Source organism: Nannospalax galili, unplaced genomic scaffold (genome assembly GCF_000622305.1).
Source record: "Nannospalax galili isolate Female #2095 unplaced genomic scaffold, S.galili_v1.0 scaffold696, whole genome shotgun sequence".
In the NCBI taxonomy this organism is placed as follows: domain Eukaryota; kingdom Metazoa; phylum Chordata; class Mammalia; order Rodentia; family Spalacidae; genus Nannospalax; species Nannospalax galili.
In genome coordinates this window covers 352,682-370,239 of record NW_008338534.1, presented here as the reverse complement: position 1 = coordinate 370,239, position 17,558 = coordinate 352,682, and the positions used below count along the sequence as shown (strand labels likewise).

The 17,558-nt window shown below is 39.7% G+C and overlaps 1 protein-coding gene across 2 annotated transcripts in view; it reads left to right on the top strand.

The window, feature by feature from the left end:
• The first annotated feature begins 11,471 nt into the window (after nucleotides 1–11,471).
• The window catches only part of Tnrc6b (trinucleotide repeat containing adaptor 6B), a 74,802-nt gene continuing 68,715 nt past the window's right edge, over nucleotides 11,472–17,558 (top strand). Inside the window, exon 1 of one of the 2 annotated variants that reach the window (XM_008833170.2) lies at nucleotides 11,472–11,692. In XM_008833170.2, the coding sequence (XP_008831392.1) occupies nucleotides 11,522–11,692 (171 nt within the window). In that variant the 5' untranslated portion in view covers nucleotides 11,472–11,521. The remainder of the gene's footprint in view (nucleotides 11,693–17,558) is intronic. The other variant, XM_008833171.2, reaches the window with a different exon arrangement.

Sequence of the window (17,558 nt, the reverse complement as noted above, 5' to 3'; positions counted from 1 at the left end):
TGAGACAGGGTCTCCCTGTAGCCCTAGCTGTCCTGGAACTCACTATGTAGACCAGGCTGGCCTTGAACTCACAGAGATCCACCTGCCTCTGCCTCCCGAGTGCTAGGATTAAAGGCGTGTGCCAACCATGTTCAGCCTAGCAAGACCTTTTAAAACCTTTTATCTAGGTGTGGTGGCACATGCCTTTAATCCCAGCACTGGGGAGGCAGAAGCAGGCGATCTACAGAGGCCACCCTGGTCTACAGAGTTAAGTTCCAGGCTATCTGGGGCTGTAGGGAGACAAAAGAAAAAAGAAAGAAAGAAAAAAAAATCTTTTGTTTTTCTTCTATTTAAGCCTAACCTGTTGATAAAATTAGCATATGATAAACTGCTTACGTCTTGAAGTGTACAGTGTGGTAGATCTTGGTATGTATACAAATGATGATGAATATATCCTTTGCCACCAACGCCTCCTTTTGCCCATTTGTCATCCTTCCTATCCATCTTTTCCATTTCCCACAAACCTCAGGTGGCCCTTTATCTGCTTTTTGTTACTACAGATTAGTTTAAGTTTTGTGAAATTTTTATAAAAATGGAAACATTCAGCAGATACTTTTGTCTGGCTTCTCTTATTCAAAGTAATTATTTTGAGCTTTATTCATTATATATATATAAATTTGTTTCTTTTATTGCTAAATAGCACTGTGTTGTATTCTGTGTCATAATGTATCCATTCCTTCTTGAAGTACATTTGGGCATCTCTAGTTTTCAGCAATTACAAAGAAAGCTGCCATGAATGTTTGTTTAAAAGTCTATGTTGGGTAGCAGAGAACTGGAGAGATGATTCAGCAGTTAAGAGTACTTGCTGCTCTTCTGGAGGACCTGAGTATGGTTCTCAGCATCTATATGAGGAGGCTCACAACCACCTGTATATAAACTATAAATTGAGTGGTTTTAAATGAGATGTTCTTCAGACACCACTCTGACCCTGAAGTTCTTTATAGTGGACAATCCCCCAAATCATTAGTTACAACTTTTGTCACATGGGAGTTCAGAAAGTAAAAATAAGTTTTGTAAATGTATTGCCTTACCTTTACTTGGTTTGAGTTATTGTGAACAAACCATTTCCTAGAATGTGCTTTAAAATAGGGAAACCGAGAAATTCATGAGAAACTTGAGCTAGAGGCTGTGCTGGCAAATAGCTTATGCCATATTTAATTAATTATGAGACTGACTTTTTTATTAATGTATTTATGGAGTTTCATTCATAGTCAGTACTAGAGTTGTGTTTTAAAGTATTCTTGTAAAAAATTATACAATGATTTGGCACTTAAATACAAGTATAAGAAGCTATATACTCAATATTACTGAAGTTATGACTCAAGGAAAAATGACTATAATTCCATATTTTCTCAGAAAGAGATAGCCAAGTACATTATACCTGTGCTACTCAGAGTAAGGTCAAGGACCAGCAGCTTGTTAGAAGTGGAGACTTACAGACTCCATTCCATGCATATCAAGCAAGATCTGCAGTTACCAAGGTTCTCATTAAAGTTTGAGAAGCATTATTTTATACAAATCCCCAAAGCTAGAAGATTTGGTAGTTACATGTTGTTACTGACATATTGCCTATGATATCACAAGATGCAACTGAATACAGGAGGAATTTCTATAGCCTTCTGGATTAAAGAAAAATGAATTAACTTTTCTTGTTATAATGTTATCATTTTCTTCCTATGCGCCATTCAGTCTCAAAATTATTTTTATGCCCCAGCAGTATTTGGCCTTGTCTACTAATTTAATAGCATTACACATTGCATCAGCATCCCATTAAATTTCTCAGTCAGATCCAGCAAATGAAAAAAATGTTAAAAACAAATTCAACACAGATATTTGGAGTACCCTACTATATAATTTCCTCTGCATGAATGGATATATTCCAACAGACTCTTTCTTATACATTTGAAGTTAAATCACTCAAATGAGTATGTGGCACACTCTGTTGAACTCTTTCCATTGTGCTCCTTTTGTTAGTTTTTCTCTTCCCAAAATGTGCGTCTGGTATCATTAATCTCTAATTGGTTTTGGTTGGTAATGGTTTGTCCTAGTTATTTTCTTACTGTTTTATAAATTGCCCAAATTATCTTTTGTCTTTTCAGGAAACTTTTCACTTGACAAGTCATTGGTATTAGATGTGTTTTTTAAAAAATTCTGTCTAAGCCAGGCGTGGAGGCATGGTGGTGCATGCCTTTAATCCTGGCACTCAGGAGGTAGAGGCAGGCGGATCTCTGTGAGTTCAAGGCCAGCCTGGTCTACATAGTGAGCTCCAGGACAGCTGGGGCTATAGGGAGACCCTGTCTCAAAAAGACCAAAAAAAAAAAAATCTGTCTAAATCTGTGTTGAATAGTTTTTAGTGGGAAGACAGTGATAGGCACTCCCTCTGATAGACAAAGATTATTAAATGGTGATACTATCTCACAGGTCCTTGAAGAGCTGAAGGTCAGGGAGTTGCCTCCCAGGACCATACTGTAGAGTCTTGAGCTTCAGAGGAGCTTCCTCCTGCAGCAACGTTCAATAAACTGCTATGAGATTACTAGGCTCCAGGACCACATCATCTGACAAGATGGGAGCCTTGTATGTTCCCTGTTGAAGTTATACACAGGTGCACCTTATGGCAATGTGAATGACATCTCTGTCTCTAGTCATAAAGGAGTCTGGGAAATAGGTTAGAAGGGATTTGGAATTGGAATTAGAGTTGACAGAGCTGAGGTACATAGCTCTTCACAAAGTAAAGAACAACTTGAAGAATTATTGTGAATAGTGTTAGAGAAGCATTTTAAAATGACTTTGTGATACCTAAGTTCTACTTAAGACAATAAACACTTGGTTAGTAAAACTATAGCAATTTTAACACAGTATGGTGAGGAATATATTGGGGCTGTGAACTAACCAGTTCTAAAATTCTCAGATGTAACTTTCATAAATAGCTATTATCAAAATGGTTTAAAGTATAGGTTCTTGGAAGTGTTTTAAGTAGGAGACCAAAAGATGAGTCAATGTTTGAAGCTCCTTTTTTTAACTGAAATTTTTTGTGGTGATAATTATAGATACACACGAAGTTGTAAGAAATAATGCAAAAGAATTCCATGTGCTCTCTACCAGTCATAACTAGTTGTAAAACTATACTACAGTATCGAAACCAAGAATTTGACATTGGCACATCCATAGAACTTACTTAGATTTCCCCAGTTTTACTTGTATTTGTGTGTGTGTGTGTGTGTGTGTGTGTGTGTGTGCGCTCACGCGTGCGTGTGCATATGTGTAGTTCTATACAGTTTTATCACATCACTATCAAGATACAAAGCAGTTCTGTCATCACCTTAAATTATAACCACATCTGCCTCATCCTCACCTACAACCTCTGGCAACTAACCACGTGTCCATTCAGAAATGTTACATACATGCCACTAGACAGTTACATAGCTTTTGGCCTTTATTACTTTACAGGACTCCTTGGAGACACATCCGAGTTGTTGATGTATTAATATTAATAGTTTGTCTGCTTTCATTGTGAAACAGTTTCGCTCTTGTAGCAGTTTGCCTCTTGTAGGTTTTCTATGTTGGGTAGATCATTATATCTGTTCAGATGTATCTATCTAATTGTGTGGAGTTGGTTGTGAGCTCTAGGACCAAAAGGACTACCACACTACAGCCATGGTGCCTGGGATAGGTTTGGAAGCTATTGATGGCCAGTTCAGACCTTAAAGAAAGAGAAACTTCTCCCAAAAATTTGGAGGTATTTCATATCCAGTTGAGTGATGGCTATTTATCTAAACTAAGGCTCTTCATAGTTTTACTTCAGTCACCATACTGGCCAAGATACCTGTGTCTGGGTAGCCTGCCTCTCTTCTCCTTCATGCTGGAGGCATTCAGGAACCATTAGTTTTGCATCTACCTTGTTGAAAATAGCTGATCTCTTACCTGCATTAACATAACATGAGTACACACATGCAGTACATAACCATCAGTATTGACTTTTGTCACTCGACATAACTCCCTGGATAGTCCCAGATTATTGGTGTGCTTTCTACTCATACTTTCAAAATACCAAGGACACTGCAGACCCTCTTCAGAGTAGTACCCCAGAGTGCTTAGAGATGGAGGACTGAGAAAGAAGAACATAGGCTGTAGCTCTGTCCTGCCTCTGTGGTAGGGCAAAACACAGCAGGATAATGAAGTTGGGCTGCAGCACTGGTTGGTCCTCTTTGCTGCTCAGCTCTTGGCATCTCTGCACAGTGCCAAACATTAAGCTGGTACCAAAGTAATAAATGAATGAGGGAGAAGGAACTTTTTAAATAGAGACCCAGGCCTTTGGGATATTACATAGTAAACATAGGAAACTGAAGAGTGTATCAGTGGGAGGAAGGGTAGAAGAGGGGTATATCCCTCTCTCTGCCCTCCTCCAAAAATAAAACCCAAACAAACATCAAGCACTTTCCTATCCCAGGGCCACTTCAGATAATTTGTCTTGTTTTTGTCACCTCCCTTCCTGTCTCCTCTCCTCTGTGCTTTCCTCTTCTGTTTCTTCCCCTCCCCTCTTTTCCCCCTGAGGCTCACAATATTACCCTGGCTACCCTCAAATGTGCTCCCCTGAGTAGCTAGACTGCGGCCCACCACTGTTTACCCATATGATTTTCTCCATTTAGATCTCTGTTCAAACACTACCACTTCACAGAAACAGTGAACATCTCATATTCCCTGTCCCTTCACCCAACTTTATTCATAGCATTTATCATGGTTTCCTGGCACTGCATTGTTTGTTTCCTCTGTCTCGTGTCTAGGGTGTCAGCTCTGTGAGGACAGAGACACTCTCTTTTGCTTACTGTTATGGGTTAGTGACTTAGAGTATGTCATATTCAATTACATTAATGTTTATGTCCATTGTTTTGAGGCTTTTCTTTAAACACATCTCCCATGTAAAGGACAGAAAGCATTGTGCATTCTTTTTTTATTTTTTCAGCTTAAACCCAGAGTTTGCACCTGCCAGGCAAGTGCTATACCACTGTACTGCATATACCCTAGCCCTGCACTGCTCACTTTTGATGCATTTCAGCAACCTGTATTTCCATAGACCCCCTCCTGTGTTCCTAGTACTTGTGTGAGACACCTGTGACAGGAAGAGTCAGGTTGGCACCTCCTTACCTGTGTTTTCCAATGTGCTGGATGCTCTGGATGAGGCCTGCTAGCCACCTCTGGTGATAGCCATGGGCCATCTCAGTGTTGTCACCTACTGGGGGAGGCCACTCTTTGGTTGGAGATGGGATAAGAGGTATTCTGAGTTTGGCTTCATGTCCAGCTGTAGCAAGATGCCTGTCATCTAATATGAAAATGCCTCATTCTGAGAGCCCACCGTCTCTGCATTCCTCTCTGCCATCCTGCTACTTGACATGTCCTATCTGGAATGTTTTCATGATATCCTCGTAGACCAATGTATGCCTCACATCAGTGGTCTCCATTCTTAGGCAGCCTTATCAGAGGTCTTTCCTAGCCATCCTTTGTAAGGCAGAACATCTTCTGGTGTTCTCTGTCAGCTCACCCTGCCCAGTCACCACATGTAGGGTATATTTTATTTTATTTTATTTTATTTTGGTCTTTTTGAGACACGATCTCCCTGTAGCCCCAGCTGGCCTGGAACTAGCTATGTAGACCAGGGTGGCCTTAAAGGCATGTGCCACCACACCCGGCTAGGAAGTGTATATTTTAGACATATATTTTGTTACATGTCCTGTTTTGTTTTCTATATACCCTGCTGGATTGAAAGCCCCCTGTAAGCTGAAGCTTAGCTTTGTTTCTGCCATACCCCAGAGCTTAGAAAGTGTCTACCTCACATTAGACACCTACTATTTGCTAAAGAGAAAGATTCACTTCTCTGTATCCTGGCAAGAGGGAAGGTAAAATACACAGGGGTCCCTAAGCCAGTCTCTGCTTACCAAATCCCTGATGAGAACAGTCACACTATAGAATGCCATTTCATGGGCTGAGGCTACTGTGACATAAGGTCTGCCTTAATACTTAACTCTTAGGCCACATAAGAGCAAGACAATAGTTGTGTGGTGTACACAGGACAATTTTCTTTGGAATGTGAGTTGGTAGGAAAGATTTCATTGAACCAAGTGGATATTGAGAGCTAGAACTTGACAGTGAGCATTTAAAAGGAGGATGTTTTTTGTTGGGTGTACAGAACAGATGAGGGGGAGAACATGGAGGCTGAATCTGCACACTGAATGGCCTTGAGTGCCAGCACTAGGAGGTTGTAGTCCAGATCAGCTGCTCTTAACTCCACCCCTCCCTCTTAGTGTCAGGCTGAGGGTCCCTGAAGCTGTGAAGGATTTGAGGGTCCCTGGATTCTATACATATTTGGAAGCTGAGCCCAGTGCATTGCCTGACAAGTAGTAGGAGCTCAGTAAATACTGAATTTGCTGAATTAAGTAGTTTAGAAGGGATGATGAGGTACAAGACTAATCCACCTGCCCTTCAAACGTAGATGGTTGAGTGGGAACCCCTCCTCACCTAGCATTTGCATTCAGTTATGGTGTGGGAGGTTTGGTTTTTAAGCTCTAGGTGTTTTAAAGTATAGATTTGAATGAATACATTTGTATCAACAGTTCTCAATTCTAGCTATGTTTTTGGACACTTAGGAGTGAGGTAACTTTAAAAAACAAAACAAAATGGGAGTGGTGGTACATGCCTTTAATCCCAGCGGTTGGAAGGCAGAGGCAGGCAGATCTCTGTGAGTTTGAGGCCAGCCTGGTCTACATAGTAGTTCCATGCCAGCTGGGGCAGCATAGTGAAGACCCTTCACTATGGAGTTGGAGAGATGGTTCAGTGAAGAGCACTGGTTATTCCTGCAGAAGACCCAGGTTCAAATCCCAGAACCCACATGGCAGCTAACATCTATCTGTAACTCCAGTTCTAAAGGCTCCAACTCCCTCTTCTGTCCTCTGAGGGCACTGTACAACACAAGTGCCCTCATACACATAAAAAATAAAAGATTGAAAAAAAAAACAACTCTTAAAACAAGCAAACCACAAAGTCAATACTTCCACTGACTTGTCAACCCCTGTTAAAGAATCCCCCCGCCCCAATTATCTCTTTCTTTTTTTCTTTTTTTTTTTTTTTTTGGAGGCAGGATCTCCCCGAAGCCCCTGCTGACCTGGAACTCACTTTGTAGACCAGGCTGGCCTTGAGCTCACAAGAGATCCAACTGCCTCTGCCTCCCAAGTGCTGGGATTAAAGGCATGTGCCACAATGCCCAGCCTTTGTTATCTCTTTCTAACCCCAACTTTTTGAACCTCTACAGCAAAAGGACCACTCAGTATATTTGGACTTACCTCTTTAGTTTCCTTCTATTCAGAGCAGTTCTTCAAGGTTTCCTTGATTTTTTTTTTTTTTTTTTTTTGATGGCCGTGAAAATTGTGAGCCATTTATTTTGTAGTATGCCTCTATTTCTCAACATACAGTTGTCTGACAGGTTGCCATGATAATAAACAGGTGATGTTCTTACAGATTACTTAAGGTGGTATCTCCCAGCCTTCTCCTAATTACTCTTTTCCATTTAAAAAGTATTTTATGGGGTGTGGGGGCTAGAGAGATGGTTCAACAATTAAGAGCACTGATTGCTCTTGCAGATGACCCACATGGTGGGTAACAGTCTATAACTTCAGTTCCAGGGGATCCAACGCCCTCTTCTGACCTCCGGGGGCATTGCAGGACATGGGTGCACTAAAATACATACAGACAATACACTCATACACATAAAATAAAAATAATAAAATATTCTTAAAAGTATTTAATAGGGAGGTATTTCCAAACTCTCTGAATGCTCCATTTCCCCTCACAGGGTATTCATTTTAAATTTCCTTTTATGAACTTATATTTTACTGATTTATATCATGGTTTATAACCTCTTCTATCATTTATTTTGATCTCCTCTTGTCCAATATAGTAGAGTCCCATTCATGAAGACTGTCTTCTGTGACTTTGGTCTTTAAGTACTTTCTTGCCTTGTTGAAAACATACAGTCTGTTTTCATCTTAGACTTTCCTTGCTCTAGACCTAGAATTAGCTCTATTAGAGTTATTTAACTCTTGTTCTTTTATTGAAGAATGGTATTTAAAAAACATAGTCTGTATGCGAACTAGGCCTATTTCTGTTTATTATTGTTATTTTGTAGCCCTCATAGTGACACAGCTAGGGAATAACTGTGTGTGTGTGTGTGTGTGTGTGTGTGTGTGTGTGTGTGTGTACATGAAGGAATATATACATAGACAATTTCTTGTGTGTGTTCTGAGTATTGAAAACGTTGAGTACAATTTAGATAGGCCTCCACAGGGTTCACCTTTGTGTTTTTGTAGCTCCCTTATTTATTTATTTATTTATTTATTTATTTTTACATTTATTTTTACATTTTATTTATTTATTTACTTATTTTGAGATAGGATCTCCCCGTAGCCCCAGCTGGCCTGGAACTCACTATGTAGACCAGGCTGGCCTGTAACTCACAGAGATCCACCTGCCTCTGTCTCCCAAGTGCTGGGACTACAGGTGTGCACCACCACGCTGGGCATATAGCTCCTTTTTTGAGAAACAAGAAGCCCAGCTGCTGCATTGTCCTAACATCTGTCTTTACTGGTCACCCTCCTCTATGCAAGCACTTTGCCATTATTGCCACAGTGGGTGTCTTCCTTGGGTCCAGAGTCAGCACAGGATTTTTGTTGTTGTTGTTGTTTTGTTGTTCTTTTTTAAAGAACTCATAAATTTAGAAATATTTATGTGTAGCCTAGCTAGGGAACACCTGAATTAAGAGGAAGGTGAGTCCCATACTGATTCAGGTAAGTCAGTGGCAGGCTTTTAAGTCCAGTTTGGCAAAATAAATTTCTCCTAAGTGAAAGGTAAGGAGAAGACCAAATTCTACCAAGCTGCTGTTTAGAAAAAAAAAAAAAAAAACACAGTGTGAAAAAAGCTTGTCTCCTGGAAAGCTTTGAAAAATATTTGCTTTGGAAATAAATCCACTTTCAGTGAGCATGAATTCTAGTCTCTTTCCTTGAATTACCTGTTTATAGGAAAAGAATTTGAAAAGATTCGTTGTTTTTTGAGAAAGTGTCTCATTTAAAAAACTTCAATTTCGGAATAATTTTAGACTTGGGGGAAAAAAATGACAACCTGCTTTTTCAAAGCACCAAATATTTAAATAGGAGATGTTCAGGCTGTGGGTGCTCCTTTTTTTGCATAAAATGTGGAAGCCAAATTAAAGTGACAGGAAACCTTACCTTTGTCTTCTGCTTGACCAGAGGAAGCACAGGACCCCTAGAGCCAACTATAACAGCAATTGTGGCCTGCCTCCCTAGGTGGTCAGCACTCATCTGGTCCACTTCCTTAAACCCATTTTCTCAGAGTAGTGTACCACTCACTGCCAATTTATTTTTTCTAGGAGCTTGAAACTTCAAACTTAAGTATAGATAATCTAAATCAGGGAAACCCAGCATTATCCCTAAGGAATGCCAAGAAAAGTCTGATTATATTTAAGGCTTTTTAAGACAAAGTGTCACTATGTAACCAATACTAGCTTCTAACTCAGCAATCCTCTTACCTCCACCTCCCAGGGCATCTCAAGTGCTAGGATTATCTACTGCCATGCCTGGTGCAGAAAATTTCTATAAGTAACACATTGATTACCTGTTTATAAATAGGTGCTTGTTTCAGTTCTTAACCTTGGTTTAGTTGTCAATTTGACACACCTGGGTAGAGGGAGCCTCGATTAAGGAATTGCTTCCATTTAACTGGCCTGTGGCTCTGTCTGTGGGGCATTTTCTTGATTATTGAGTGATATAGGAGGGCCCAACCTACTGTGCGTGGTGCCACCCTTGAGCAGGTGGTCCTGTATTATATAAGAAAGCAGGCTGAACATGGGGCAGAGTAGCAAGCCAGTAAGCAGCATTCCTCCATGACCTTTGCTTCAGCTCCTGCATCTAGGTTCCTACCTTGGGCTCTCTGATGATGAACAGTGACCAGGAAATGTAAGATAAAATAAACCCTTTCCCCCCAAGTTGGTATTGGTCGAAGTGTTTTGGCACAATAATTGAGGGCAAACTAGAACAGTATTGAAGTAGATCTGTGTTCCTCAAACTTGAGTCCCTCAGTAAACTTCTTTGTGGTTTTTCATTTGCAACCCTGTATTTCCTTAGCATGTTTAATTTGACTCATTTTTAACATGGTCATATTCTAGATGTCTCTGAAGCCCTGGATTAATGTGTTGTTACTTAAAATCCTAATTGCCATAGGTGGTATCTGTTTCCTACAAAGGGGAACTGGGACCTAGGTCTCCAACTTTGCTTGTACTTCTAAGGTTTGGTGAGCTGATTGGGGTTTCCCATTGGAACCGAGTTGGTTATACTTAGTGGTGAGTTTGTGTTGTTTCTCAGTTGATACATACAGTGAAAATTTTTAGGGCATTAGAATAAATGTTACGTTTGGAAGTTACTTTTCAGATTTTCAGTATAACATATAATTTTCTTTGGATTTAGCACAATTCCGTAACCAGAAGTCTTATTACTGTGTTTTGTTTTGTTTTTATTCTAATTGAGTTGAGAAGGTTCTGATGGACCTAATTCATGTTTGTAGGAAGATGCAATTGTTAATCTACCCAATAAATAACACAATGATACCACACTTAGTATCTGCCTGAAAAACACAGGTAGTAGGGCTGGGAGAGATGGCTCAGTAGATAAAGTGCTTGCTGTACATAAGGACCGGCCCCAGACAGCGGATCCCCAGGACCCTTGTTAAAAACATATGGGTCCCTGGGACTTACCAGCCAGCCAGCCAGTCTAGAAGTCTCAATAAATAAGGTGGACCATAATGAAGAAAGAGACCAACATCTACCTTTAGTGTATATGCATATAAAACTACTGGTAGCAAATATGTATAGAATATGGTATTAATAAGTATATAAGAAAACTATAGAATACAGAACAGAAACTTATATGTTCATTATCCTGAAGAGGTCATGCACAAAAACCTAAGCTTTACTGTAAACATATGTCATAACTCAGTTAATATAGTCTGCATGTTTGTTATGAATATTGCTAAAAGCCAACTAGATATTGCCATATTCAAATCAAATCAATCCAGAGTAAAGGTACATTAATCCTCTGAATGAGAGAGAAAGAGAGAGAGAGAGAGAGAGAGAGAGAGAGAGAGTGTGTGTGTGTGTGTATGCAGATACTATAAAAATTGCTTGAGTCTATTCTGTGAACCTCCCTCCAGAACACTGACCCAGCACCAGAGGTGAATATTTTATGTGGTTGGGGAGATAGCTCAGGTCAGTAAAGTGCTTGCTATGCAGACAAAAGTGCTGGAGGAGACTTCTTTGAAACCAAGCCTAATGTAATGTTTTGTGAACGGGGTGGCAAACCAAGATGTGGGAATACCTAAATGTGGGAAGTCTTATGTATCCTTTTGATTTAAAGAAAATATTGGTACTATGTTGTGTACAGCCACAGAGATGAGCTTTGCTATGAAATTTATTGTGAACATGGGTAACCTGGTTTGTTACACCTTTTACAGAGAGAAGGAGCAAGAAAGGGAAGAACAGTTAATGGAAGACAAGAAAAGGAAGAAAGAGGATAAAAAGAAAAAAGAAGCCACTCAGAAGGTGAGTTTAAGCACTTAAATCTGTCTTTGTATCTACCAGGCAGTCAGAATAAGAGCCTGTCTTAGCTTAGCTACCTGACGTGATGCTGCCTGAGACATTAGTTTATCTGAAAGTTTAAAAATTTGAAAGTGGTCAGGTCTGTTCTTGTTACCATAATAGAGTATGTTAACACTACAGCTGATCTTTCAAAACCACTGATAAACAATACCGAGAAAGGCAGAGAGTTATCAGTCTCAATTCATGTCACATTGTCTTATCTTAATCTTAGTGTCCATTTTCTTCATCAAGTTTATAGACTAACTTTTCAGAACTTGCTGGAATGTCCCTGGTGTTCTTTTGGCCTGCCCATTGGCACTGTTGTTTAGCCAAATTTGCTTTTTGAAAATCCGATCTAAAAACTACCCTCAAAAAAAATCTACTGGAGGATGGAGAAATGGCTCAGTGATTAAGAGTACTTGCTCTTGCAGAGAGCCTGGATTCAATTCCCAGCACCCACATCACAGCTAACAAATTCTTGCTGTAACTCCAGTTCCAAAGGATCTCATTCCCTCTTCTGGCCGCCTTAGGCATTGCAAAACACAGTTGTACTTACATACATGCAGATAAAGCTCTCATCTTATACACATAAAATAAATCAGCCAGCCTTGATGGTCACACCTTTAATCCCAACACTCAGGAAGCAGAGGTAGGTGGCTCTCTGAGATCGAGGCCAGGCTGTTATGCATAGCGAGTTCTAGGCTAGCTGGGGCTAGAGGGAGACCCTGTGTCAAAAAGACCAAAAAATAAATAAGTAAATAAAATTTTTTTTAGAAATCTAGTGGGCCAGGCATGACGACACATGCCTGCAATCCCAGCACTTAGACTGATACAGGAGGATGGTCAGTTTGAGGGACTCCTGAGCTATATATTATATATATGTATATATATATATATATATATATATATATATAGCAAGTTCCAGCCAACCTTGACAGCATAGCATGACCCTGTCTCAAAAACTAGCAAACAAATGGGATCTAATTGTTCTGCATAGTAACTTTGAGGAACTCGCTTAAAGAAAAAGAGAGAGAGGGGTCCTAAATGACAGTGTGATGGAGCTGTTGGAAGTGGAGAGTAGTTAGAATGCTCCCACATACAGCCCTTTGCTTTAGGGCATCTCCACAGCCCAGGGAGCACACACACCTGGTCCCTGCCTAGCCTGACTTCTTTTCCCTACCTCACCATTCCTTTGGTAATGTATAATTTGGACTATATCTCAGCAGAGTTGCCATAGTGTCGTTTTGGGAGACAAGATTTGATGGCTAGGTCTTGTTAACAGTTACCTGGTGCATTTGGGAAGCAGAACCTCATTGTGAGGCAGCTTGGGCATGCCTGCCATGATACTACTTTTGAAGCTAAGATTATGGAGGTATAAACTGTTACAGGTTCTGAGAGAAATGTTCATGTAGAACAGCATAGGCAGTCAGACCTAACACGGGGTAGAAGAGGCATCACAAATTTTTCCAGCTTCACTGGATTTGCATTCCCCATGATTTCGTTGTTTGAATAAATAGATTGTTAAATAGATTGTTTATGAAGACCAGCACATGAAAAATCTTGGAAATGTTTTCTGAATTGGGTTGCAAATAACCCTATTGGGTTAAACATATGAATATAATTTGTTCATTATAACTTAATTGCAAAGAAGTCAATTATTGTTTAAAGCTGTAACAGATTGCTGTGTGAGTTAAGATTTTGTCTGTCTGTTGTGGTGTTTCTGTTGTGTTGATAACTGGTGTGTCCCTCATATTTTCATGCTGCCAGGAAACCTGCTTCAAACGTGTTGCTGCTTATCTGAGTCTATCAGCATTGTCTACACTTCTAGAATAAAGCTATGAGTTAAAGAACACCTGTAACTACCATTTAGGGGGTAGAGACAAGAGGATCAGAAATTCAAGGTCTTCCTCAGCTTCATGAGTTCTGTGCCAGCTGGGCTACATAAGACTCTGTCTCAAAAAGTTTAAGGCCAAATAATACACAAGGCTTTGTATGTCATCTTGGCTATACAACCATTTCCCTTTGTCAGTGAGGTGGTGATGTGCAGATACACTAGTGTTGAGATATTAGTTCGATTGTTCCATGCCTTGCTAACATCAAACATTGAATCCTCAAGTGGAGTAATGAGGGAACTCATTTTTTTTTCCCTTCAGGCACTCAAACATTTCATCTACTAAATGACTAAAAGAAAGTCAGATTTTGCAGTCTGTGGGAATTGACAGTTAGTTGATAAACTGGACACCAAGGGTCTTGAGCAGAAGCAGCTAACCTGATGTAACAGAATAATTGTTTCAGACAGTTTTTCTTCCATCACTTTTTTTAACATAGATAGCTTCATTACACTAAACATATTAATGTCCAGTGCTGATAAATCAAATATGCATCTGCAAACTTTGATTGTGGATTCTACTAATAGGAAAATATTTTGTTTTCTTTTGAGACAAGGTCTCCCTGTAGCTCCGGTTGGCCTGGAACTCACAGTGTAGACCAGGCTGGTCTCAGTCTCACAGAAATCCACCTGTCTCTGCCTCCCAAGTGCTAGAATTAAAGGTGTATGTCACCACGTTGGCTTATTAGGGCAAGTATTTGAAATAAGGAAGGTGTGGATACACTGGAAAGTGAATTAGGATTATTTATACAAAGTATGTCCTTTATGCAGCTGGATAGTCAGCCCTCCTCGAGAACATGGATCTACACTGAAAATGAATTAACACCAGGAGGCAGAGGCAGATGGATCTCTATGCGTTCGAGGCCAGCTAGAGCTACATAGTGAGACCCTGTCTCCTCCCCGAACCCAAAAGGAAGAAAATGACAAAGCAATAACTTTAAAATGTTTAAGTAGTTTATTATGGCCTATAAAATTTCAGTCATCTTTGCCAGGGTGGTGATGCCTGCCTATTATCCCAACTCTCACATGAAGGCAAGGGTATCAGGAATTCAAGGCCAGCCTGGGCTACAAAAAAAATTAATAATTTTTCTGTTAAAAAACATTCTAGGTTAGCTAACAATCTATGCTGACACAGACTAGCCCTTTGTCATTACAGCATTGTATTATACTGAGCCATTGTATAATTTTAGAATTAAATTCCAATTTGGCAATTTTAAGGAAAGGGCACCGAGCTTCCCATGTGATTATCTTAATGGTTTCCAGCACTATAAAGACAACTAGGAGGAATACAGTGTGCTATGGTGGAAAGAAGTGTAGAGAACATGCCCGAAGTTCTATTATGTGGTTGCCGTCCCCTCAGCAAGCATTGTGGTGCCTCTTCAGCTTCTGCATCTTTCCTGCTGCTTCCTCATTGCTTTATAACTCCCTTTGCATCTGTCCTCCTCTTTAGATTGAGTATAAGTTTCTTGAAGTCATAGTCATACTTGTGTTGTCAGGAACTGTGTCTGGTACCCAGTAGTCACTCAAAATTTTTGTCAGTAAGTGAATGATCAAGAATGAATGAAGGAGGGTTGTGTGCGTGACTCAGCGATAGATCGCTCTGACTGGTTTCATTCCTCAGCACTAGAGGGAGAAGAATGGTGGTAATGGACTTTTATTTGAACGTTGGCTTTTATTTAAAGCTGAAATTAAATTTCTTCCACACAAAAATTAAACATGAACTCTTTTCCACTGTGCTCAGTGGCAGTTTGCTTCTTCCAGAGGCATCCCTGAGTAAACCATATTAAATTTCCATTCATGAGAGAGGTGTAAAGAAGGACTCCATTCATTAAGCTGGTGCTGCGAAAGGAGTGTTGTGTAATGTTGGCAGTATATGAGCTCTGACTCTCCAGCTTTTCACCAACTGAGGATTGGCTCTTTTAAGAGCACCCACATTATAAAATATATTTGACATTATTTGGATTTGTTGCTTATAACTGGGCAATGCATTGACTTCCCTACAACTGATCTTCAGTTGGCATTCTAAGAAATAGCTACAATGGAATAAAACCAAAATTGCCATCAGGAATTGGTATGTGGATCAAATCCATTCATTCTTGAATAATTGGGGGTTATAGAAAAATTTACAAGGGTTTCCAGTAGAATTGAGCTCTGTAGCTAGCAATTAGTACTGACAAACGGGTTCATTTTAAGACACTGTTCCACAAATTCAGTACAGTACAATTAGCCTGTCCTTTAATGCAAAAATGTAAGAAGCTCTCTAGGAAGTCCTAAGAATAGATTGTTTAGGTCAGATTCAGAGTTGGCCAGAGTGTGCTAGGGGATCCATTTTGAGGTGGACTGGAGAGCTAACTATAGGACATATCTTCCAAAGATGACCATGTTTTCATAAGTAGCAGTAATCTTGTGTGAGTACCAGCTGTAAGCATCTCTGTAAGAAGATCATAGCATTAATTTTTTATTAATTATCCATTCATTTAATTATATTTTGAATAATATATTGAAAGCATGTAGACAGTTCTTAAATAAAAATGTACTTTATGAATTTTTCTTCTATTTTTAATGTTTTTTTTGTGAATTTAATACATGCATACAATGTAGTTTGATCCTTTTTACCCTTAACTCCTTCCAGACCAGTCCTCACCCCCTTCCAACTTCATGTCTTCTTTATTTTTTTATAGCCCACTGATTCCAGTTTGTGCTACCTGTTTACTCCTGGGAGCATGGTCCAACACCAGGGGCCACACCCTTAAAGAAAACTGACTCTTCCTCCCCCAGAAGCCATCAGTTGTCCAAAGCTCCTTGGCTAGGGGTGGGGACTCATGAGCCTCTGCCCCTCTGTGCTGGGCTGTTGACTGGTTTGATCTTGTGCAGGCAGCCACAACCCTTGTGAGTTCATGAGTTCAGTGGTCCTGTCATGTCACTCTTTCTCGATCCAGGCCTCCTCAACCTTTGTTTCTTACAGTCTTTGAGCCTTCTCTTCCACCATAGTCCCTGAACCTTGGTGGGGCATAGTATTCTTTCTCTTGTTTGTTTGTTGGGTTTGGGTTTGGGTTTGAGGCATCGTCTTACTATGTAACCCTGGCTGGCTTGGAACTCACTATATAGACTTAAGTGCTGGGATTAAAGACAAGAACCACCATGCCTGGTGCATTCATTTTTAATAACTCTTCTTACAAAGTCAGATCAATGTAAAAATGCTTTAGAAGATTTAAAAGACTGGAAAAGTATGTCAGAATCCTTCAGTATCTTAGTAATGTAAAATAACCATGGCTGGAATTCTGGCTGAGTTGCTCTTGGATGTTTTTCTTATGCAGGATCTTTTGTGGCTTTGTTTTTATATCACAGGGACTGTATAATGAGGCGCTTTCCTTTTCTCCTTAGCAATACCGGAAGCAGTTCCCATGTGGTTGCTACTCATTTCCAAACTCTACAAAAGCCCATTGTCATATTCAGCCCTCTGTTGTTTTAGGTTAACTACTTTTATGGAGTCTTAGTTATTATTTAGTTATTACTTTTAACAAAGCGCTCTTAAAATTAGTTCAGATTTTGCACAATTCAGTCTTCCTGCTATACTTTGTGCTATAAACTTTGAAAATCAAATGCTAATTGAATATTGGCATGCCTGTTTGATTTAATCCTTATCAAAACCCTTTTGGGAGAGATAATATTCTCTTCAACAGATAAATGGAGAACAGAGATCATACAGGCAGATGTGGTAAGGCTTGGTTTTACATATTCTTTTGCAACTGTGATTTCTGATTTCAGGATGCGTCCCTGGTGTTTTGCTTTTTAGATTTGAGTTCAAAGGTATTTGAGTCTGTACTCATAGGGAGAATCTTTTTAAATTTATAGCTAGTTTCTGGGCCACATCTGCTTGATTTTTCTATGGTTATAGAAATAAAAATAGCAAACAGCATTTCCAGGATGGGAGAGGATCAT